Source organism: Thalassophryne amazonica, chromosome 7 (assembly GCF_902500255.1).
Source record: "Thalassophryne amazonica chromosome 7, fThaAma1.1, whole genome shotgun sequence".
NCBI classification, from domain to species: domain Eukaryota; kingdom Metazoa; phylum Chordata; class Actinopteri; order Batrachoidiformes; family Batrachoididae; genus Thalassophryne; species Thalassophryne amazonica.
Window position 1 is genome coordinate 115137702 of NC_047109.1, and position 24989 is coordinate 115162690.

At 41.3% G+C, this 24989-nt stretch overlaps 1 protein-coding gene across 1 annotated transcript in view; it reads right to left on the reverse strand.

Moving 5' to 3' along the window:
* The window catches only part of LOC117514799 (zinc finger protein 236-like), a 240910-nt gene that overhangs the window by 51438 nt on the left and 164483 nt on the right, over positions 1–24989 (reverse strand). The window contains exons 23-25 of the mRNA XM_034175391.1: positions 24247–24392; positions 20096–20519; positions 5987–6145 (exon numbers count right to left, since the gene is read on the reverse strand). Coding sequence (XP_034031282.1) covers positions 5987–6145; positions 20096–20519; positions 24247–24392 — 729 coding nt within the window. The remainder of the gene's footprint in view (positions 1–5986; positions 6146–20095; positions 20520–24246; positions 24393–24989) is intronic.

Consider the following 24989-nt stretch of genomic DNA (forward strand, 5'->3'; position numbering starts at 1 on the left):
ATTGAAGAAAATAAGAACAACCCCAGGTTTCTTTTCAGCACTGTAGCCAGGCTGACAAAGAGTCAGAGCTCTATTGAGCTGAGTATTCCATTAACTTTAACTAGTAATGACTTCATGACTTTCTTTGCTAACAAAATTTTAACTATTAGAGAAAAAATTACTCATAACCATCCCAAAGACGTATCGTTATCTTTGGCTGCTTTCAGTGATGCCGGTATTTGGTTAGACTCTTTCTCTCCGATTGTTCTGTCTGAGTTATTTTCATTAGTTACTTCATCCAAACCATCAACATGTTTATTAGACCCCATTCCTACCAGGCTGCTCAAGGAAGCCCTACCATTATTTAATGCTTCGATCTTAAATATGATCAATCTATCTTTGTTAGTTGGCTATGTACCACAGGCTTTTAAGGTGGCAGTAATTAAACCATTACTTAAAAAGCCATCACTTGACCCAGCTATCTTAGCTAATTATAGGCCAATCTCCAACCTTCCTTTTCTCTCAAAAATTCTTGAAAGGGTAGTTGTAAAACAGCTAACTGATCATCTGCAGAGGAATGGTCTATTTGAAGAGTTTCAGTCAGGCTTTAGAATTCATCAAAGTACAGAAACAGCATTAGTGAAGGTTACAAATGATCTTCTTATGGCCTCGGACAGTGGACTCATCTCTGTGCTTGTTCTGTTAGACCTCAGTGCTGCTTTTGATACTGTTGACCATAAAATTTTATTACAGAGATTAGAGGATGCCATAGGTATTAAAGGCACTGCGCTGCGGTGGTTTGAATCATATTTGTCTAATAGATTACAATTTGTTCATGTAAATGGGGAATCTTCTTCACAGACTAAAGTTAATTATGGAGTTCCACAAGGTTCTGTGCTAGGACCAATTTTATTCACTTTATATATGCTTCCCTTAGGCAGTATTATTAGACAGTATTGCTTAAATTTTCATTGTTACGCAGATGATACCCAGCTTTATCTATCCATGAAGCCAGAGGACACACACCAATTAGCTAAACTGCAGGATTGTCTTACAGACATAAAGACATGGATGACCTCTAATTTCCTGCTTTTAAACTCAGATAAAACTGAAGTTATTGTACTTGGCCCCACAAATCTTAGAAACATGGTGTCTAACCAGATCCTTACTCTGGATGGCATTACCCTGACCTCTAGTAATACTGTGAGAAATCTTGGAGTCATTTTTGATCAGGATATGTCATTCAAAGCGCATATTAAACAAATATGTAGGACTGCTTTTTTGCATTTACGCAATATCTCTAAAATCAGAAAGGTCTTGTCTCAGAGTGATGCTGAAAAACTAATTCATGCATTTATTTCCTCTAGGCTGGACTATTGTAATTCATTATTATCAGGTTGTCCTAAAAGTTCCCTAAAAAGCCTTCAGTTAATTCAAAATGCTGCAGCTAGAGTACTGACGGGGACTAGAAGGAGAGAGCATATCTCACCCATATTGGCCTCTCTTCATTGGCTTCCTGTTAATTCTAGAATAGAATTTAAAATTCTTCTTCTTACTTATAAGGTTTTGAATAATCAGGTCCCATCTTATCTTAGGGACCTCGTAGTACCATATCACCCCAATAGAGCGCTTCGCTCTCAGACTGCAGGCTTACTTGTAGTTCCTAGGGTTTGTAAGAGTAGAATGGGAGGCAGAGCCTTCAGCTTTCAGGCTCCTCTCCTGTGGAACCAGCTCCCAATTCAGATCAGGGAGACAGACACCCTCTCTACTTTTAAGATTAGGCTTAAAACTTTCCTTTTTGCTAAAGCTTATAGTTAGGGCTGGATCAGGTGACCCTGAACCATCCCTTAGTTATGCTGCTATAGACGTAGACTGCTGGGGGGTTCCCATGATGCACTGTTTCTTTCTCTTTTTGCTCTGTATGCACCACTCTGCATTTAATCATTAGTGATCGATCTCTGCTCCCCTCCACAGCATGTCTTTTTCCTGGTTCTCTCCCTCAGCCCCAACCAGTCCCAGCAGAAGACTGCCCCTCCCTGAGCCTGGTTCTGCTGGAGGTTTCTTCCTGTTAAAAGGGAGTTTTTCCTTCCCACTGTCGCCAAGTGCTTGCTCACAGGGGGTCGTTTTGACCGTTGGGGTTTTACATAATTATTGTATGGCCTTGCCTTACAATATAAAGCGCCTTGGGGCAACTGTTTGTTGTGATTTGGCGCTATATAAAAAAAACTGATTGATTGATTGATGTAGGCTGCTACACTTTGTTTTAATTTTAATTTAAAATACAATGTGCACATATATCCTTTGGTATGTTGCGCACCTTCACATATCATATACATAATCATGGTGGGCCGCCATGGCCATAAATGCCAGGGCCGTTGTTTTGGTCCCAGTCCAGCCCTTACTACTTCTCCTTCTGCAGACATGCCTTTGTAATCTGTGCAAAATGTGGTTTTGCATTGTCTTGTTCAACAATGCAAGGATGTCCCTGGAAAAAGATGTCATCTTCATGGCAGCATATGCTGCTTTTTAAATCTTAACGCACTTTTTTGTATTAATGCTGCCTTTAAAGAAGTGTAAATTATCTTTGCCAAGGACACTGACACAGCCTCATAACATGACAGACCCTGGATTATGGACTTGTTGCTGATAACAGTCTGGATGGTCCTTTTCATCTGTGGTCACATGGTGTCCATTTCTTCCAAAATGATGAGGAATACTCATTTGTATGACCACGAAACACATTTCCATTGTAGGATGGTCCAACCCACACATGACTAGCTCTGTAATGTAGTGCTTGACAAAGGTTTCCCAAAGTAATCCCATTGCCATGTGGTTATACCAGCTATTGATGCAGTGCTGTCTGAGGGATCAGACATCATGGGTGTTCAGTTTAGGCTTTTTTTATATTGCGGTTTATGCACTACAATTCCAATTTTTCATTATTTTCATTGAGGAAAACTGCTTTTAAACATTTCAATAATCTTTGCTCAAAGGCTCAGCCTTTCATGGTTACGGCTTCTGTATCAAATTGTAATGACAATCATCTGTTGTTTTGTTTTGTCTAATTACTATCTCTAAATTGCCCTCGTCGCAACTTTTTTGGAATGTACTGCAGGCCTGAAATGCAGGAACGGGTGTTTATTAACAAAAAAAATTAAGTTAATCCAACAAAGTGTGAAATATCTTGGGTTCATACAGTCAGCAATTAAATCAAAATCACAGTAAATCTAAGAATCGATCCAGGGATAATTTTTAATTTGCATTTTCCATATTGTTCAAACATTTTTGAATTCTGGGTTGCATTTGTTTCCTTAGGTAAACTGATCCCTTCTCTTTCAGTCTCATGGATTTTTCCCTGCACACGTGTAACGGTCACCAATGTCCAATTAGAGAGACAGGGTGAAACTGAGAGTGTCTCCTTTGGGAAGCAATTACACAATTCATTTGTTTATGTTTACTGTTGTTTCTATCATGATGTAAGGTTATAAGAAGCAACACAACAGAGGTTTGCCTAGAAACGGTGTAAAGATATGAAGAGAAGCACAAGACAGTAAAAAACAGAGAAGCTATAATATACAGTATCAGTATCAAGATCAGCCTGCTGAATGTGAAGAAATGTTAATGTGTAAAAAAACAACAAAAAAACAAACATGGGTCCTTTTGGTCACGAATCTTGTGTGGCTAAAGACTGAATTTTATGGCACAAAAACTAGGATTGGTAGGACTCACGAAAATCATTAGCTGACAAGTCTTGTACCATTAGTCAAATTAGTAAGGTCAAATATTAGCAGGGAAACTCCAAAATAAATTTAAAAAACCTACAGACTTACAAGTTAAAAACACCAAAAAAACACAGTGAACTACATGGAAACAACGTAAATGCAGATGTAAAATATTTATTCAAAACCCTTCAGTGAGTGAAGTGCTTGTTGCTGGTGGATCTTGATCTCTGTCCGCAGTGAAACAATCTCTGTGAGGGGATCCTGTCTCTGCTTTTAGCAGCTGTGCAGGACATTAAGAATTACATTAAGAATTACTTCACATGAAGAAAATTAATCAGCTAGCTGGGTTGTCTTGATTGACTACTATGAGTAGACTCTCCAACTCCAACAATCAATCAATCAATCAATTTTATTTATATAGCACCAAATCACAACAAACAGTTGCCCCAAGGCGCTTTATATTGTAAGGCAAGGCCATACAATAATTACATAAAAACCCCAACGGTCAAAACGACCCCCTGTGAGCAAGCACTTGGCGACAGTGGGAAGGAAAAACTCCCTTTTAACAGGAAGAAACCTCCAGCAGAACCAGGCTCAGGGAGAGGCAGTCTTCTGCTGGGACTGGTTGGGGCTGAGGGAGAGAACCAGGAAAAAGACATGCTGTGGAGGGGAGCAGAGTGTATGCAGAGTGGTGCATACAGAGCAAAAAGAGAAAGAAACACTCAGTGCATCATGGGAACCCCCCAGCAGTCTAAGTCTATAGCAGCATAAATAAGGGATGGTTCAGGGTCACCTGATCCAGCCCTAACTATAAGCTTTAGCAAAAAGGAAAGTTTTAAGCCTAATCTTAAAAGTAGAGAGGGTGTCTGTCTCCCTGATCTGAATTGGGAGCTGGTTCCACAGGAGAGGAGCCTGAAAGCTGAAGGCTCTGCCTCCCATTCTACTCTTACAAACCCTAGGAACTACAAGTAAGCCTGCAGTCTGAGAGCGAAGCGCTCTATTGGGGTGATATGGTACTATGAGGTCCCTAACATAAGATGGGACCTGATTATTCAAAACCTTATAAGTAAGAAGAAGAATTTTAAATTCTATTCTAGAATTAACAGGAAGCCAATGAAGAGAGGCCAATATGGGTGAGATATGCTCTCTCCTTCTAGTCCCCGCTAGAAGCCGCTAGAGTACACCATGTGTTGTATGGTCAACACAGTGTAGTGTGGTAATATTTTGGTTCTTTTCTTGACATTAGTCAATCACATTAAACAGATAAATCTTCCACGTCATTAAATGTCCAGCCGTTTTGACGATTAGACCTGGTACAGTTTCTTGGTGAGAAGTCGAGCGAAACCATTCATTGTCCACTTGAGGAAGACCTCAGGCTACAATAGTAATGTGTCCAACAAAGACAACCTGTTTCAGTCCCTATTTTCTTCAAAGCACAAATTCAGCCTTTGCCTTTAATGCCAGCTGTCAGCAAGGCTGCAATTTCTGACATTTCACGGAGGCCCCTTGCACCAACATTACCAAACGCCATCCAAACTGACTATCCATTCAGCCTCACCACTTCTTCCAGTTCTGCATACTGCGTCGTCTTCTGCCCATTTGGTTCTTCAAAGGCTCCCTCTAATGGTACTCTGAGTTGGACCATAATCAGCGTTTTCCCACATTCAGAAAACAAGATGATATGAAGCTAGAGATTACTGATAAATTTCCCACCTGCCTGCTCCATCTGAGATGTTCATTTTCCTTGCTTGGGAACTATGAAAACGGTGTCTTCTCGCCTGCTTTCATAAAGCTGACCAGTTTGGGTTCTAAGCTCATCTAACGCTCTGGGAGGCCAGTTACTGTAACTCCATCAACACTTTGTCACACCTTCACCGCTACCTTTTTTTTTTTAACGGCCACTGGACAAGCTTTCGGGTTCCGACAAAACCAGTGAATGTACTGCATTTTCCATTTGTTTCTCTCAACACAAGTTAGCTGGTTCCGCCAGCGGGTTTAGACTGGTTATAAACTGGTCTGAACACTTTCATCTGGAGAAAAGGAAAACAATCCTGGAAAGAAGGGTGAAATTTCACAGCCTTCTATCATCTGTCCACATCCAACCTTCTTCATCTGAGGTTCAATCACAAACTGAAAAATCTGGGGGCTACATGATGTATAACCGAGATAAATCTATAAATAAGTGATCATACAGTTTCTTAATAATGACCAAAATAACCAGCTGCTGAATGGAAGCTGCCCTTCTGTTCACACAAACATACGTACATCAGCATGCAAATCCTAACCTGGCATCTCCGTGTTGGCTGGACTGTGAGGTAGAAGGTGGTCGTTGGTGATAGTCAGAGTGGCACCGGCAGGCTGGCTGTTCAGTGGTGACGCCAGTCTGATGGTTCCGTTCAGCTCTGTGCAATTAGCAGCCCCATGAGGGGGGAGAAGATCCTGACCTGCAAAGATGTAAGGAAAAATTATCACTGATCACTGTGCTCCACTGTGTGTGCCACAGAAGCCCATAACGTCTGGGTTGTCTGGGTGTCTTGGTGGCTTTTCTCACCCTTCTCCTTGCACTGTCACTCAGTTTTTGAGAACTGTCTGCTCCTTGCAGATTTACCACAGAGTGTCATACTGTTTGTATTTCTTTGTAATTGATGTAAATAAAGTCCAAAACACATTCAGTGGCAGCTTCACCATCAGAGAGCTTCGTCCACAAAAGACTCCAAGCTGTCAATGATGTTAAAGGGGGCAATACACAATATTAAGAACAGGGGGGTGTAATCTTCTGATCAGGGTCATTTGGGTCATTTCTGTTGTCATCATAAATGGTAACTGGGATGCATTTATATAGCGCTTTTCCATCTGCATCAGATACTCAAAGCGCTTTACAATGATACCATACCATACCCTTTATTTATATCGCACATTTCACAAACAGTTTCCAAAGTGCTGTACAAAAAAAAACAAAAAAAAAATCACAGAGGACCACACACTCATGCAGTGTTAAAAGCCAAAGCATAAAAATGGGTCTTTAGACAAGACTTAAAACACTCTACAGTGGGGGCTGTTCGAATGTTAAGGGGCAAATCATTCCACAGCTGAGGGCCCACAACAGAAAAAGCCCTGTCTCCCCTAGTTTCAAGTCTCGTCACAATCACCACAAGCTGGAGCTGGCCCTCAGACCACAAAGCATGGGGAGGCTGATAAATTCGGATGAGGTCCGAAATGTACGTCGGGGCCAGTCCATTCAAAGCTTTAAAAACAAACAATAAAATCTTAAAATCAACTCTAAAATGAACTGGAAGCCAGTGCAGAGATGCCAAGACCGCAGTGATGTGCTCTCGCTTTCTGCTACCAGTACAGTAGTCTAAACAAGAGGAGACAAAAGCATGCATGACTTGTTTGAAAACATTAAAAGATAAAAAAGGTTTAACTTTAGATAAAAGATGCAAATGATAAAATCCAGATTTGACAACGGCGTTAATTTAAATCTTGTCAAATTTAAAATCTTTGTCAATAATGACGCCGAGGTTGGTGACAGACTGTTTCACGTACTGTTTAAGAGGACACAAGTCCAAGAAGGGGTCAGTATTTCCAAATAAAATTACCTCTGTTTTGTCCTCATTTAGACTTAAAAAGTTGTGGGCCAACCAAGCCTTGACGTCACTCAAACAATTCAAAAGAGGCACCAAAGGGGTAGAAGCAAGTTTTTTGAGTGGCAGGTAAATCTGACAGTCATCTGCGTAAAAATGATATTGTAAGCCATGATTTTTAAAGATTTGACTCAGTGAGAGGAGGTAGAGGGCAAAAAGAACAGGCACTAGGATTGACCCCTGCGGTACTCCACAATTTAGAGATGCAGAGGAAGAGGTGAAATCCCCCAATTTGACAGAGCAGCTCCTCCCACTGAGATAAGACTTGAACCACTCCAGGGCAGTCCCCCTAACCCCCACACAGTTGTCCAAATGATTTAAAAGAGTTGTGTGGTCGACTGTGTCAAACGCAGCTGACAAGTCTAAAAGGACAAAAATGGCCGAATCACCAGAATCAGTCACTAAAAACAAATCATTAAAAACCTTTAAAAGTGCCGACTCTGTACTATGAAGGGCTTTATAACCTCACTGAAAAATATCAAAAATGCCATGTGCTTCTAGGAAAAACTGCAGCTGCATAAGAACACATTTCTCTAAAATTTTAGCCAAAAAAGGCAGCTTAGAAATTGGCCTAAAATGACAGATATTCGCAGAATCAAGGCTAGGTTTTTTCAGAAGGGGTTCAATAACTGTCTCTTTACAAAACAGAGGAACAACACCAGACAGCAGACTGCTATTTATAATGTCAAGGGCATTAGGGCCAATAGGTCTCCAGACTTCTTTGAACAGTCGAGGAGGAACGGGGTCAAGTGGACTCGAAACAGGCTTAAGTTCACAGACAACTTTAGACAGACATGGAAAAGACACTGGCTCAAAATGACAACAGATGAGCAAGGCATGTCAGGAAAAGGGCTACATGAAGAAGTCTGAATACTGGCTCTAATTCTTTCCACTTTCTCAGTAAAAAAGTGCAAAAATGCATTACAAGTGTCAGGTGTTGATTCTAACCCTGTGGGCTGAGGGGGTTAAGCACTGTCTCAATAGTTTTAAAAAGAACACGTGGATTATTAACATTATTGGAGACCACCTCAGAAAGATATTTAATCTTTTCATCTTTCACCATGTTCTGATATGCGAGCCAGGTCTCCTTTAAAATATCATAAGAGACTTGCAGTCCATCTTTTTTCCACCTGCGCTCAGGTGGAAAAAAAAGCACCAAACTATGCCTGTTTGCGTATGCACAAACAGGCATAGTTCTCCATGCCTCACATTCACCCATTCACACAAATGCACTCACACACCGACGTCCGGGTGCTGCCATGCAAGGTGCTCACTACACACCGGGAGCAACTCAGGGATTAAGGACTTTGCCCTTAGTGATTTTCCGGTCAGGCTGGGATTTGAACCAAGGATTTTCTGGTCGCCAGCGTTTAACCACTACAGCAGGTGTGGCCAATCATGTGCCATGAAAGGGCTGCGAAACTGCAGGTTTTCTTTGCTACCAATCACCTCAGCAGGTGATTTCATTGATGATCAGGTGTTTATGTTCAGGGGAGGTGATTGGTTGCAAGGAGAACCTGCAGTTCTCTGCCCGTATTGCCGACCCCTGCACTAGACCATCATCTCCCCGATCATGATTTAAAAAGAGGAAACACAGTTGTTTGACAATAAATGGCAAAAAATAATAATAACAATAATAAAAATAATAATAATAATAATAATTCTGCCAGGGTATGTCAACACCCTGAAACCCTGAAACTTGTAATTTCTTGAAAGTCTGTCGGATTTTGGATCCTAACGTGTGCTAAATCTGCTGTCTGTGTCGTAGGACGCTATTTTACTGCCACCGTGAATGCGCACATGGAACGTCTCCATGACGCTGTTTTTACAGGCTGCATTAACATGCAGACAGATTTCTTACATTGGGAAAAAGTCAGAATATGTTATTTTCAGGAGATAATGGACTTTCTCTTCAACGTGCCAGAATCATGAAAGAGGTTTGTGAGGCACTGATGACGGATTTGCCATGGGAGCACGCCAAAAAAGAGGAGAGAGAGAGAGCCACTTTAGGAAGTGGCCAAGAGAGTCCTGCAGCTGTGGCTCATGGTCAGTGTGCTCAACACACCTGTCTGCATCAACTGGGATTATCCTTTTTCTTCTTCTTCTAAATTAGTTCCACAATGTGAAAATGTCTCATGCTGGAGGCTGTGGTAAGCCCAAGAACACAGAGGTGGGATTAAACACAGCGCAACTGTGGAGTAGAGGCTGACATTTTTTTCAGGAATCCCATGGGTCACAGGATTTCCATGGGATTCCCACGGGATGGGAGTCAACTTTGCTATTTCTCACATGATTGGGACAGGATAAAATGTTCAAAGGAGCAGACAGGAGCAGGAACCAACTAATAGGACAAAAAACAAACAAAAAAAAACAAAAAAACAAAGGACTGGTGCCGCCATTCTGTTTTCTTTCAGTAAGCCTAATGGTGTTTCCGGCCTTTGCTTCCCACTGGAATTCAAAGAAGAGCAATGGAGGGAGCAAACATCAGCGAAGAAACCAGTGTGCTAAAAAGTGATTTGCAATCCAAAGTCAGAAATAACGACTTCTCTATTAAGCTCATAGAATCGGCAGGGAAGTCGCAAATATTACTGAACTTCAGGAGAGTCGAGTGTGACGGTGTTTAAACACGCTGTGTGCTGCTTGTAAAACATGAGGAGAGGCGCCACCCTCAGTCCAGAAAATGTAGAAGCACTTTTTTCCTACATAGCAACATTTAAGGTAAGAACGTGTTAGATGTTAGTTGAATGTGATGATTCTGATCTTCAGCCCCAATTAGTTTCTGGGCAAGTGTTTAATGGCAAAGAGACAAATATTCAAGTGGGCTGAAGAGTGAGAAAGTAGACTGATATGGCCGTTGTATTTTTTATTTACAGTAATATTTGCATCATATGCACTTTTTTCTTTTTCTAAAACTCAGGTACAGTATATGAATTGTGAAGGTAATGATGCCTTTATGCACTTTTGTTCATTGAGGACACTTCTCTCTTCCTTGGCACAGTTTTTGTTGTTGTTGTTTTATCAATTTAAAACATACACTCAACACAGTGAATCAGTAGCTATAGCTGCAGTTTTGCCATATTTTTATGCATAAACACATCAGCCTTATAAATTAGTGTTTTGTTGTTTTTGGATATACACTCAACAAAAATATAAACGCAACACTTTTGGTTTTGCTCCCATTTTGTATGAGATGAACTCAAAGATCTAAAACTTTTTCCACATACACAATATCACCATTTCCCTCAAATATTAATCACAAACCAGTCTACATCTGTGATAGTGAGCACTTCTCCTTTGCTGAGATAATCCATCCCACCTCACAGGTGTGCCATATCAAGATGCTGATTAGACACCATGATTAGTGCACAGGTGTGCCTTAGACTGTCCACAATAAAAGGCCACTCTGAAAGGTGCAGTTTTGTTTTATTGGGGGGGATACCAGTCAGTATCTGGTGTGACCACCATTTGCCTCATGCAGTGCAACACATCTCCTTCGCATAGAGTTGATCAGGTTGTCAATTGTGGCCTGTGGAATGTTGGTCCACTCCTCTTCAATGGCTGTGCGAAGTTGCTGGACATTGGCAGGAACTGGTACACGCTGTCGTATACGCCGGTCCAGAGCATCCCAAACATGCTCAATGGGTGACATGTCCAGTGAGTATGCCGGCCATGCAAGAACTGGGACATTGTCAGCTTCCAAGAATTGTGTACAGATCTTTGCAACATGGGGCCGTGCATTATCCTGCTGCAACATGAGGTGATGTTCTTGGATGTATGGCACAACAATGGGCCTCAGGATCTCGTCACGGTACCTCTGTGCATTCAAAATGCCATCAATAAAATGCACCTGTGTTCTTCGTCCATAACAGACGCCTGCCCATACCATAACCCCACCGCCACCATGGGCCACTCGATCCACAACATTGACATCAGAAAACCGCTCACCCACACGACGCCACACACGCTGTCTGCCATCTGCCCTGAACAGTGTTAACCGGGATTCATCCGTGAAGAGAACACCTCTCCAACGTGCCAAACGCCAGCGAATGTGAGCATTTGCCCACTCAAGTCGGTTACGACGACGAACTGGAGTCAGGTCGAGACCCCGATGAGGACGACGAGCATACAGATGAGCTTCCCTGAGACGGTTTCTGACAGTTTGTGCAGAAATATTTTGGTTATGCAAACTGATTGTTTCAGCAGCTGTCTGAGTGGCTGGTCTCAGACGATCTTGGAGGTGAACATGCTGGATGTGGAGGTCCTGGGCTGGTGTGGTTACACGTGGTCTGCGGTTGTGAGGCTGGTTGGATGTACTGCCAAATTCTCTGAAACGCCTTTGGAGACGGCTTATGGTAGAGAAATGAACATTCAATACACGAGCAACAGCTCTGGTTGACATTCCTGCTGTCAGCATGCCAACTGCACGCTCCCTCAAATCTTGCGACATCTGAAGCATTGTGCTGTGTGATAAAACTGCACCTTTCAGAGTGGCCTTTTATTGTGGGCAGTCTAAGGCACACCTGTGCACTAATCATGGTGTCTAATCAGCATCTTGATATGGCACACCTGTGAGGTGGGATGGATTATCTCAGCAAAGGAGAAGTGCTCACTATCACAGATTTAGACTGGTTTGTGAACAATATTTGAGGGAAATGGTGATATTGTGTATGTGGAAAAAGTTTTAGATCTTTGAGTTCATCTCATACAAAATGGGAGCAAAACCAAAAGTGTTGCGTTTATATTTTTGTTGAGTAAAAGTAATGCCGCTGTTTTAAGGGAAACAATTGTTCAGTAAATTAGTAAAATGCAACTTTATATGTTATGTTTGGGTTTATTCACCTGTGTTTTCTTTATTATTTTGTATTTATTTATTTATTTTTGCTGTAACTGACCTCCAAAAGAGGTGAAAACAGGAACTTAGCAGCTGGTCCTCCTTTGAAAGACCACAGGCCATGCATTATTTATGTTTTGTGCCTTTTTAGTGAAGTTTTTTTTTTTTTTTTTTTGGATTAAGGCAATAAGTGCCTCCCTATATTACCACAGATGAACTGTTCCTGTTGCCATATCTTTTGAAATAAAACTGCAAAACACAAACTAATCTCAAAAAGAATGGGGAGAAGATCAAATCAAATTCGGTGTATTGCCTAAAAACTAAAAGAACGGGAAAAAATGGGAGCCGTACAGGAGCGGGAGTCATTCTGAATGGGAGTGAGTCATTTTACCAGGAGTGGGATGGGACAGGTTTTTTTTTTTTTTTTTACTCTGGATTGGGACGGGACAGGAATTTTTCTGTGGGAGTGGGATGGGACAGGAGTGAAAATCTACTCCCATGTCACTCTCTACTGTGGAGGACATCTGTCCACAGGAGGATGGCGTGGACCTGGACATGGTTCTCAGGCTGGTGATGGCACACCATCCATGCATTACAGTATCAGTCAGGACCTCTTTGATGGCGTGGACCCGGATATTATTCTCCTGCTGGCAACTGCGTTTGATCCCTGTGTGACAACTTCCACAATGGTGTGGACCTGGGCATTATTCTAAGACTGGCAATCACAAATGATATGTGCATGATGATTTCTTTGATGGTGTGGACCTGGACATTATTCATTGGTTGGCGATACAATGCGCACAGCTCTTGCTTGCCTCTACTGGTGGTTGGCTCTCACTGCGGTATTGTATCACTTCCTGTTCCGGAGCACAGCGGTGTTTTGCTGTATCTGTTAGCTGTTTAATCTGCGCAGTTAGATTGATCTAGTTACCTAGATAACGATTTGTTTCACAGTGTAATTTTCACGTGCCTTAACTAAAGCACTCCCTCTGCTGAATCACCTCTAAATTATTTACACATTATTCACTTTGTGTGTTTTTAGGAATCCGCTAGCTTAGTGCAGCTACTAGCTCTTAGCCGGTTTAGCATGGCAGCTTCTCCTGTCTCTCCCGCACTTTTCTGCTCTGGCTGTGAAATGTTTAGTTATTCCTCGGCCTCCTTTAGCAGTAATGGTACTTGTAATAAGTGTAGCTTATTCGTAGCTTTGGAGGCCAGGCTGGGCGAATTGGAGACTCGGCTCCGCACTGTGGAAAATTCTACAGCTAGCCAGGCCCCTGTAGTCGGTGCAGACCAAGGTAGCTTAGCCACTGTTATTTTCCCTCTGGCAGATCCCGAGCAGCCGGGAAAGCAGGCCGATTGGGTGACTGTGAGGAGGAAGCGTAGTCCTAAACAGAAGCCCCGTGTACACCGCCAACCCGTTCACATTTCTAACCGTTTTTCCCCACTCGAAGACACACCCGCCAAGGATCAAACTCTGGTTATTGGCGACTCTGTTTTGAGAAATGTGAAGTTAGCGACACCAGCAACCATAGTCAGTTGTCTTCCGGGGGCCAGAGCAGGCAACACTGAAGGAAATTTGAAACTGCTGGCTAAGGCTAAGCATAAATTTGGTAAGATTGTAATTCACGTCGGCAGTAATGACACCCGGTTACGCCAATCAGAGATCACTAAAATTAACATTGAATCGGTGTGTAACTTTGCAAAAACAATGTCGGACTCTAGTTTTCTCTGGCCCCTCCCCAATCGGACCGGGAGTGACATGTTTAGCCGCATGTTCTCCTAGAATTGCTGGCTGTCTGAATGGTGTCCAAAAAATGAGGTGGTCTTCATAGATAATTGGCAAAGCTTCTGGGGAAAACCTGGTCTTGTTAGGAGAGACGGCATCCATCCCACTTTGGATGGAGCAGCTCTCATTTCTAGAAATCTGGCCAATTTTCTTAAATCCTCCAAACCGTGACTATCCAGGGTTGGGACCAGGAAGCAGAGTTGTAGTCTTACACACCTCTCTGCAGCTTCTCTCCCCCTGCCATCCCCTCATTACCCCATCCCTGTAGAGACGGTGCCTGCTCCCAGACCACCAATAACCAGCAAAAATCTATTTAAGCATAAAAATTCAAAAAGAAAAAATAATATAGCACCTTCAACTGCACCACAGACTAAAACAGTTAAATGTGGTCTATTAAACATTAGGTCTCTCTCTTCTAAGTCCCTGTTAGTAAATGATATAATAATTGATCAACATATTGATTTATTCTGCCTTACAGAAACCTGGTTACAGCAGGATGAATATGTTAGTTTAAATGAGTCAACACCCCCGAGTCACACTAACTGCCAGAATGCTCGTAGCACGGGCCGAGGCGGAGGATTAGCAGCAATCTTCCATTCCAGCTTATTAATTAATCAAAAACCCAGACAGAGCTTTAATTCATTTGAAAGCTTGACTCTTAGTCTTGTCCATCCAAATTGGAAGTCCCAAAAAACAGTTTTATTTGTTATTATCTATCGTCCACCTGGTCGTTACTGTGAGTTTATCTGTAAATCTTCAGACCTTTTGTCTGACTTAGTGCTTAGCTCAGCTAAGATAATTATAGTGGGCGATTTTAACATCCACACAGATGCTGAGAATGACAGCCTCAACACTGCATTTAATCTATTATTAGACTCAATTGGCTTTGCTCAAAATGTAAATGAGTCCACCCACCACTTTAATCATATCTTAGATCTTGTTCTGACTTATGGTATGGAAATTGAAGACTTAACAGTATTCCCTGAAAACTCCCTTCTGTCTGATCATTTCTTAATAACATTTACATTTACTCTGATGGACTACCCAGCAGTGGGGAATACGTTTCATTACACTAGAAGTCTTTCAGAAAGCGCTGTAACTAGGTTTAAGGATATGATTCCTTCTTTATGTTCTCTAATGCCATATAACAACACAGTGCAGAGTAGCACCCTAAAGTGTAAGTGAGATAGAGTATCTCGTCAATAGTTTTACATCCTCATTGAAGACAACTTTGGATGCTGTAGCTCCTCTGAAAAAGAGAGCTTTAAATCAGAAGTGCCTGACTCCGTGGTATAACTCACAAACTCGCAGCTTAAAGCAGATAACCTGTAAGTTGGAGAGGAAATGGTGTTTCTCACTAATTTAGAAGATCTTCACTTAGCCTGGAAAAAGAGTCTGTTGCTCTATAAAAAAGCCCTCCGTAAAGCTAGGACATCTTACTACTCATCACTAATTGAAGAAAATAAGAACAACCCCAGGTTTCTTTTCAGCACTGTAGCCAGGCTGACAAAGAGTCAGAGCTCTATTGAGCCGAGTATTCCTTTAACTTTAACTAGTAATGACTTCATGACTTTCTTTGCTAATAAAATTTTAACTATTAGAGAAAAAACTTACTCATAACCACCCCAAAGATGTATCGTTATCTTTGGCTGCTTTCAGTGATGCCGGTATTTGGTTAGACTCTTTCTCTCCGATTGTTCTGTCTGAGTTATTTTCATTAGTTACTTCCTCCAAACCATCAACATGTCTATTAGACCCCATTCCTACCAGGCTGCTCAAGGAAGTCCTACCATTAATTAATGCTTCGAACTTAAATACGATCAATCTATCTTTATTAGTTGGCTATGTACCACAGGCTTTTAAGGTGGCAGTAATTAAACCATTACTTAAAAAGCCATCACTTGACCCAGCTATCTTAGCTAATTATAGGCCAATCTCCAACCTTCCTTTTCTCTCAAAAATTCTTGAAAGGGTAGTTGTAAAACAGCTAACTGATCATCTGCAGAGGAATGGTCTATTTGAAGAGTTTCAGTCAGGTTTTAGAATTCATCATAGTACAGAAACAGCATTAGTGAAGGTTACAAATGAGCTTTGTATGGCCTCAGACAGTGGACTCATCTCTGTGCTTGTTCTGTTAGACCTCAGTGCTGCTTTTGATACTGTTGACCATAAAATTTTATTACAGAGATTAGAGCATGCCATAGGTATTAAAGGCACTGCGCTGCGGTGATTTGAATCATATTTATCTAATAGATTACAATTTGTTCATGTAAATGGGGAATCTTCTTCACAGACTAAGGTTAATTATGGAGTTCCACAAGGTTCTGTGCTAGGACCAATTTTATTCACTTTATACATGCTTCCCTTAGGCAGTATTATTAGACGGCGTTGCTTAAATTTTCATTGTTACGCAGATGATACCCAGCTTTATCTATCCATGAAACCAGAGGACACACACCAATTAGCTAAACTGCAGGATTGTCTTACAGACAAAGACATGGATGACCTCTAATTTGCTGCTTTTAAACTCAGATAAAACTGAAGTTATTGTACTTGGCCCCACAAATCTTAGAAACATGGTGTCTAACCAGATCCTTACTCTGGATGGCATTACCCTGACCTCTAGTAATACTGTGAGAAATCTTGGAGTCATTTTTGATCAGGATATGTCATTCAAAGCGCATATTAAACAAATATGTAGGACTGCTTTTTTTGCATTTACGCAATATCTCTAAAATTAGAAAGGTCTTGTCTCAGAGTGATGCTGAAAAACTAATTCATGCATTTATTTCCTCTAGGCTGGACTATTGTAATTCATTATTATCAGGTTGTCCTAAAAGTTCCCTGAAACGCCTTCAGTTAATTCAAAATGCTGCAGCTAGAGTACTAACGGGGACTAGAAGGAGAGAGCATATCTCACCCATATTGGCCTCTCTTCATTGGCTTCCTGTTAATTCTAGAATAGAATTTAAAATTCTTCTTCTTACTTATAAGGTTTTGAATAATCAGGTCCCATCTTATCTTAGGGACCTCGTAGTACCATATCACCCCAATAGAGCGCTTTGCTCTCAGACTGCAGGCTTACTTGTAGTTCCTAGGGTTTGTAAGAGTAGAATGGGAGGCAGAGCCTTCAGCTTTCAGGCTCCTCTCCTGTGGAACCAGCTCCCAATTCGGATCAGGGAGACAGACACCCTCTCTACTTTTAAGATTAGGCTTAAAACTTTCCTTTTTGCTAAAGCTTATAGTTAGGGCTGGATCAGGTGACCCTGAACCATCCCTTAGTTATGCTGCTATAGACTTAGACTGCTGGGGGGTTCCCATGATGCACTGAGTGTTTCTTTCTCTTTTTGTTCTGTATGCACCACTCTGCATTTAATCATTAGTGATCGATCTCTGCTCCCCTCCACAGCATGTCTTTTTCCTGGTTCTCTCCCTCAGCCCCAACCAGTCCCAGCAGAAGACTAGCCCTCCCTGAGCCTGGTTCTGCTGGAGGTTTCTTCCTGTTAAAAGGGAGTTTTTCCTTCCCACTGTTGCCAAGTGCTTGCTCACAGGGGGTCGTTTTGACCGTTGGGGTTTTTCCATAATTATTGTATGGCTTTGCCTTACAATATAAAGCACCTTGGGGCAACTGTTTGTTGTGATTTGGCGCTATATAAATAAAATTGATTTGATTTGATTTAAAGCACACCCAGTTGTGCATTTTGACTCAAACACAGTGTTTTCATCTGGGAAAATAGAGGACTTCTTGTCTAAGGACTCTAATAAGCATTGACAGCAGACAGCATGTTAAGCAGATACAAAAGTAGTAAATTCATTAGAAATTTTAATTGAGATTTGGGTGCTTATTTTCTCAAAGTGTAATACATTTAATTGTAAGGTAATTGTGTGTGTGTTTAATTTATTAATTTCTGGCCCTTCAAAAGGAAATGTTGCCACCTCTGCCGCAAAGAATATTTACTGCAGCTTCTCTCTGCCTTGAACTGACCTTGGTCTTGTTTATGATGTGTTTGGCGCTATATAAATAAAATTGATTGATTGATTGATGATCCATGCGTGAAGACTTCTTTGGTGGTGTGGACTTTACATATTTAATCTTGGAAATCATTCTACAAGTGGGTAAATGCCCTGTTCAGTTTTTTTTTCCTTGGGGTTTTGTTCTCTTCAGTGGAGCTGGTAGCTTTATTATTTTTATTTTACTCTGAGAGAGTCTGTTGGATTATGGATCTCGATGTGTGCGGTATCTGTTCTGTGTACCGGAACAGCATGCTGTTTTATGTTTTAATCCCGTTATAGTTCCCACCGTGAACATGCATGCAGAACTCTCCACCATTTTTCAGGCTGCCTGGTCACACAGATGTATTTCTTAGATTTTTCACAGTTATTTCGATGACAGCACTTATAAGCGTGCGCAAAGCTGAGCCTGTAGCAGGACTGCTAGAGGCTGTGCAAATGGACTGCAGAGGGAAGTGTGTATGCACATGTGTGAGGTTTTGAGGTGACCTTTGTCTTGACCCACTTGCTAGTAATTCCATTACTGTACAATGGCACTTCTGTAGCTTAATGAAAATCAAACCACATATTGACAATGCATACATGAAACTTAGTGTAAATGTACCCAAGTCTTTCTTTTTTTAACGTTAAACATCCATAAATTCTAATATGACAGAATTTCAACACAATGTACTGTCCTCCTATGTACCCATTCATTTTGAATATATGACCCCCCCCCCCCCCGACCCAACCCCGCCTGTCTATCAATCATGGCAGATGTAATGATTAAGATAATTCAAGAAATATGATGACCTTACAGCAATGGGGTCAAAACTGTTCTTCATCTAAGACTCAGATGTCATCTCTTTCTGAACTAAATCATGCACTCAACTGCTCAGGCAGAAAATTACAGGGAGTCCAGTCCATCACAGTGAAAGGCTTACTGGACATTAGACACGCCTCTTTGCCATGAATCTCAATGTGTTCAAGGAGCTCCTTTTATGGTGTTAGCACCGGGTAATGTCTCCAGGCAAAATTTACATTTTTTGTTGAGTGCTTCCAAGACAAAGTTCAATTCAAGATGGACAAAAAGGATCATCGTCAAGACTATTATCCCCTGTCTTCTTTCTATGTGTTTGGTCATATACCCAAACTTACATAGACCTTAAAGGGACATGAACCAAAAAAAAATTAACACATTTGCGATCTCTCACCATAGTTTTTGGGAGATATCTCCATATTTTTGGCAAGATCTGTCTGTAGTTTTGGTGAGCTCTCTCCATAGTTTCTGTGAGATCTCTAAATAGTTTCTGTGAGATCTCGCCATAGTTTTGGCGAGATCTGTCTGTAATTTTTGGGAGATCTCTCCATAGTTTTTCCGAGATCTCTCGATAGATTTTGGGAGATCTCTCCATAGTTTTGGTGAGATCTTGCCATAGTTTTGGCGAGATCTGTCCGTAGTTTTGGCAAACTCTCTCCGTAGTTTCTGTGAGATGTCGCCATAGTTTTCTATGAGATTGATGTTGCCTACTTCGCTCTGGGCTCGGTACCAATGGCTCCAACTGACACATCAATTTGCTTCCCTCGGTTATCATGGGCAACTACCGAATAATAATTATGTATGTTAATGTATTGATTATAAAAGACTACCTTCATTTTATGCTACATTATGCTGTACCTGTAGCTTCCATTTCAACTTTTAATATAAATTATGACCATCAGTCAGTTTTACAAAGAGTTTTTGCAAAATTTTTAATTCAGCTCATTCACTTCCGGGTTAGTTCACTACACTGTGGCCAACTCGTGAAGGAGGCCAGCTTGTGGAATCATGGAGGAGGATTTAGAAGAGTTCCTGCACTCTAGAGCGGTACTGCAAGAGGACAGATTTCCTATGAAGAGAGACAAGGAGGCTAGAATATGCACTCAATATAGTTTTTGCGAGAGTTCACAAAAGAATCTTCATTTTTTTCATGTTCCTTTCGGGCCTCCGTACAAACAAAATGTCAGAACTTCTTAGTCAAGAAACACACTCTGCTTATTCATTATTGTCCTCAACATGTTTGACGATTAAACACCAAGTTGGCATTTGGGTGTTCTGTCTTATTCATGATGGTTTTCTTGAGATGCCTCAGGTTGTCCTTACCTGATATGGTGAGGGTGATCTCCTGAGCATTTCCTGCTGCAGAGTTGGCACCGGTAGTCGAGGCCTGGGCCTGGACTTGAGCCAGTGCTTGTGTTAAACTGGAATTGTTAATAGTCAACGTTATTTCTTGAGCTCCGGTGCCTCCAGCCACCAGTCCAGAACCACCCATGACATGGCTCAAGTCTTGAGAAGCTGCCGTATCCTGCTCACTGAGTCCACTCATTGTGACTTGGGTCGGGGTGATGGTGGAGGGCTGCAGGGCCAAGCTCGTCAGCGGATGGATGACTACATTGGCGGACACTGTAGGGTCGGCGGTCGACATAAGCTGGCTGCCTGAGTGGGAGCCGAGGCCAGTGTCAACGCTCAGAGACTGAGAGAGGAGACCGCCTTGCTGTAAGGTCTGCTGGAGGAGGCCAGGGTCAATCTGAAAGAAAAGAATGACACACAACACTAAGTTGATTTTAATGTGAAACAACATGAAGTGAATCCAGCAGAACTTAGGTTTGAACTTCAGCATTTCCATAATTATCTCCATCAAGGAGGTCATGTTTTCGGCTGCGTTTATCTGACTGTTTGTTTGACTTTTAGCACAATAAATCAAAAAGCATAAATGCATGTAAAAAAAAAATTGGTGAGCAGATTAATAATGTCCTGGGAAATCAGTGATCCAGTTTTGTAGGTGATCCAGAATATATTCTGCAACTGAGATCCTAAAGAATGTTGCCAGACAGCAACATGTACCTCAAAAAGTTGTGTGAGGCTGTTGATGACATATGATGGCCAGATGGAGCATGTACTAGAAGATTAACTTACTTTAGAACACATTTTGGATCCAGAAGATGTTTAAACAATATGTGGCCTTGGCGGAGTTATGAAGTATACTTTTGGAAAATGATTGGCACCAACCGAAGTTATGGGATAATTCTATAAAAGTTACGGTCAACTGATTAAAGTTAACATTTTCAACTGTAATTCTGTGTTTACATGTTTTTGATGATTTAAAACTGACTGTGAGAACAGCAAAAAACAAAATTTGAAATCAAAGTTAAACATTTTCAAATTCTGTAATTTACAGCAAATGACAGGTTAAACAAAAGCTTTGATTTATTATACGAGATGGACAGACAAGAAATTTATTGTTGTCAGGTAGACAAACAATTTTGTGTCAGAAAAGTGACAATGACTTTTGCACATAATGTTTTTGTGCATTGCTGAAAATGTTATCATACCATTCTGTCAATTGATTGCCCAAACTACTGTCCATCTAACTGCCACTGCAACGCCACCAGATAACTCATCATTAGCTACAGTCTGCTGCATCTGTCAGTAGTGATTCTGTGCCAATAAAACCAGTCGAACTACTTTTTTGCAGCCAACGTGAATGCAGCCATAAAGCGTTTTCACATCATACGAGGACTCCACCTCCAAGCCAGAAGTTGGATTTTATCACATTTTAAACATAAGTTTATTAACCTTCACAAACATTAGCAGACAATCTTACATAACAGCATTATCAGGGTAGACTTAAATACAGTATATGAATGATAATATATCAGCAATATGATTATCAAATATTAATGTCTTTACTTTGATTATTAATGTCTTTACTTTGATGTACTGTCTTTGATCTTGTCTTCGATTCTGTTCTCTATTTTCATATATACATATATGCATGTGTGAGAGTTCATTACTCTTTTAATTAATCATTTATTGTTAAAGCAATCATATACACTGAACTGTTCAAATAATCATTACAACTGCTTACACGGGAAAGTGAACAGATGATCTTTGGCTTAGTGAATGTGCAGACTGTTTTGCTAAAGCTATGTTTTTGCTAAGCGCAGATGTGCGTCTTTAATTAACGGGTCAGCCTTGAGGGAAGAGCGGTGTGACCGGCACACTGGTTCAGGGCTGGATGTTGTTATGGGAAGAGTAGGAGACTGAAGGCTTAAAGCCATAACAGTTTTCATATCAACGTGAGACCAGACTCTGTGTCTTTTTCTTTTTTCTGTCCTATATGCTTGTATGTAACTTTATGTCAATAAATATGAGAGGCAGATGGGTGGGGCCCTTCAGAGCGGAGGAGATGGTTGATGGCAGAGGGTCATGCTCGTTTGCTCTCTCCTGATCAGGAAATGAAATTCAGTCTCCTGTGTGATCATTCTTTGTGTTAACTGAGTTGCTCTTTTACAGATTTCAACTCTGACAGTGAATCAAGTCAAATTTAACCATTTAAACTGGGTGTACAGGTGAGATGGGCCAAGAAACGTAATTAGAATTATTACTTTTACAGCTGATTGAAGAAATGTGGTCACAGACTCATCATGTCTCGGCTCAGGCGATTCTCATCCCGACACTCTTCAGAGATTAAAAGAGTCCACTTCATGTGTATTTTTGCACTCAGGAGTGACATCCGTTGAATACAAATACCTGGACTTGGGAACATTTTCCAAAACAGCCACAGCACAGCTAAGGTCATAAGATGCCACGAGACAAAGAATTATTAGCTAAATACTTCTCTTGTTGACCTCCGCTGAGCTCTTACAGCTGTGACTGGAGGTGGAACAAAGTACACATTGATAGGTGTTGAAGCCCTGATCCTGACTGGATAAATAAAAAAAATGACAACAGGACGGTTTGATATACTCCAGGTGTTGTGTAAATGACAGAAATGCAACTTTATTTAAAGTTACAAAAATTGCTTAAAGCTGTGCGGCCTTTAGGGTTTTTTAAAGATATAATTCATAAGAAGAATTTTCTTTGGCACCACTATAATTTTATTCCTGATCATTTAAACAAGGGATTCATAATATAATTTTGCTAATATGATCAAAATTTGAGCTGTCTGGAAACAATTTAAAATTATGAACTCTGAAGGGGAGAAATTCAAGCGATCAGACGCTATGATCTACATTTGGTAGTGATGTCACAGATCAGGTAGGGACCTGATCTGCGTGAGCATACTGGGAAGGACACGGCAAAAGCCAATCAGAGTAAACAAAGAAAGACAGCGTGATGTCAGCTGGCTGCTTGCTCAAACAAAATAAACCAAGATGGTGGAAAAATCTCTGAAACAGATACTAATATGCTTTTCATATACGTATTTTGTAAAACTTAGCGAGAGAAAAACACTTCTAAATCTAAAAACACTGTTTTTGTAACCAGATAACACCTCTGAAGTGATTTCCAAGCATTTTACGGATGTTCGCGCGTACGCCCCAAGAACGCGCATCAAGCAAGTGGGGCAGGTCAAAGGAGCTCAAAGCCTCACAGAATAGAGTTTAGAACAGTCATATTTTGACTTAAGTGAAAGCATTTGGGTTTTGTGATATAACCGTCAGGATCAACTACCAACCCACCATGTTACTGTGTTTAGTGTAACGTAAAAATAGACCAATGAAACCTAAAAAAAATGCTTTGATGGAAAAGGTTTGTGTCAATACGAGTTTTTCATTTTCTTATCTGGTCAGGTGACTGCCATCAGGGCAATATGACTTCAGCCGTCACCCGTGTGGTTCCCAGATGGATGAATGTCTTTACTTTGTCTTTATTATGACTTCATTAGTTCTACCACACAGAGTTGGTGCATCCATCCATTAAAAGGTAATGAAATCATTACAACTGCAACCCAATATGTGATCAATTAAACACTGTAGTATATATATATATATATATATATATATATATATATATATATATATATATATATATATGCTTATTCAGAATGAGGCACCTTCTTTACTGTGGATAATGTCAATCCTGGTACACAGTGACCCCGACCCTGCACATCCTCAGTCAGTTGCTGCTCTAATGGCACCTAACTGCTCACGTCAGATAACTACCAGTTTTACTGGAGGAACACACCTGACGGAGGTGATTATCTGTTGGCGGAGCAGGGACAGATGGAGGGTATGTGGGGTACAGGTCCATGAGACCAGGACTAACACGTACATCACTGAGAGAAGAAGTCCTGCTTCGAAGACAGAGATTATAAGGTGCAGAATTTCAGTCCAGTTTTGTCGGATAATACCTGGTTTCAGTCAGACAAGACTTTAAAGTGCCTTAAAAGACTCTCAGATTGAGGAGATGCCAACACGTGTGCAGTATGTTAGATATACAATAAGAAAAAAAGTCTAAAGATGCATGCAAACCTGCAGCGTGATGTTGTTGATGTTGCTGGTATCGATGCCAGAGATCTGGACGTTGGGACAAACCAGGTTAGCAGGTGTCAGCTGGAGCTGGATGCCCTCCAGCGTGGCCAGACCATCTGTCAGAGACACTGTCAGGTCTCCTGCAGCTGCAGCACAAAAACAAATCGGCCACATTCTCAAGACAATATTCACCGAATGATGTGAGGAAATTAATCGTGAAGATACAAGATCAGTTTAGAGTAAAGGACCTGCATAGACCTTTGTGGGCATTTGGCACTTTGCAGAAACAAGCTGTTTATCTGACAGAAAAGTATTGTTTAGTTTAGAAATTATGACTATACATGTCACAGAAATCTAATTCCATCCATCCATTTTCTTCCACTTTATCCGGAGTCGGGTCGCGGGAGCAGCAGCTCAAGCAAAGCCGCCCAGACCTCCCGATCCACACACACCTCCCCCAGCTCCTCCGGGGGAATCCCAAGGCGTTCCCAAGCCAGCCAAGAGACGTGTCCTGGGTCTTCCCCGGGGCCTCCTCCCAATGGGACGTGCCCGGAACACCTCTCCAGTGAGGCGTCCAGGGGGCATCCGGAAAAGATGCCCGAGCAACCTCAACTGGTTCCTTTCGACATGGAGGAGCAGCGGCTCGACTCTGAGCTCCTCCCAAGTGACCGAGCTCCTCACCCTATCTCTAAGGGAGCGCCCTGCCACCCTGCGGCTAGAAATCTAATTCTGTTTTCTAAACT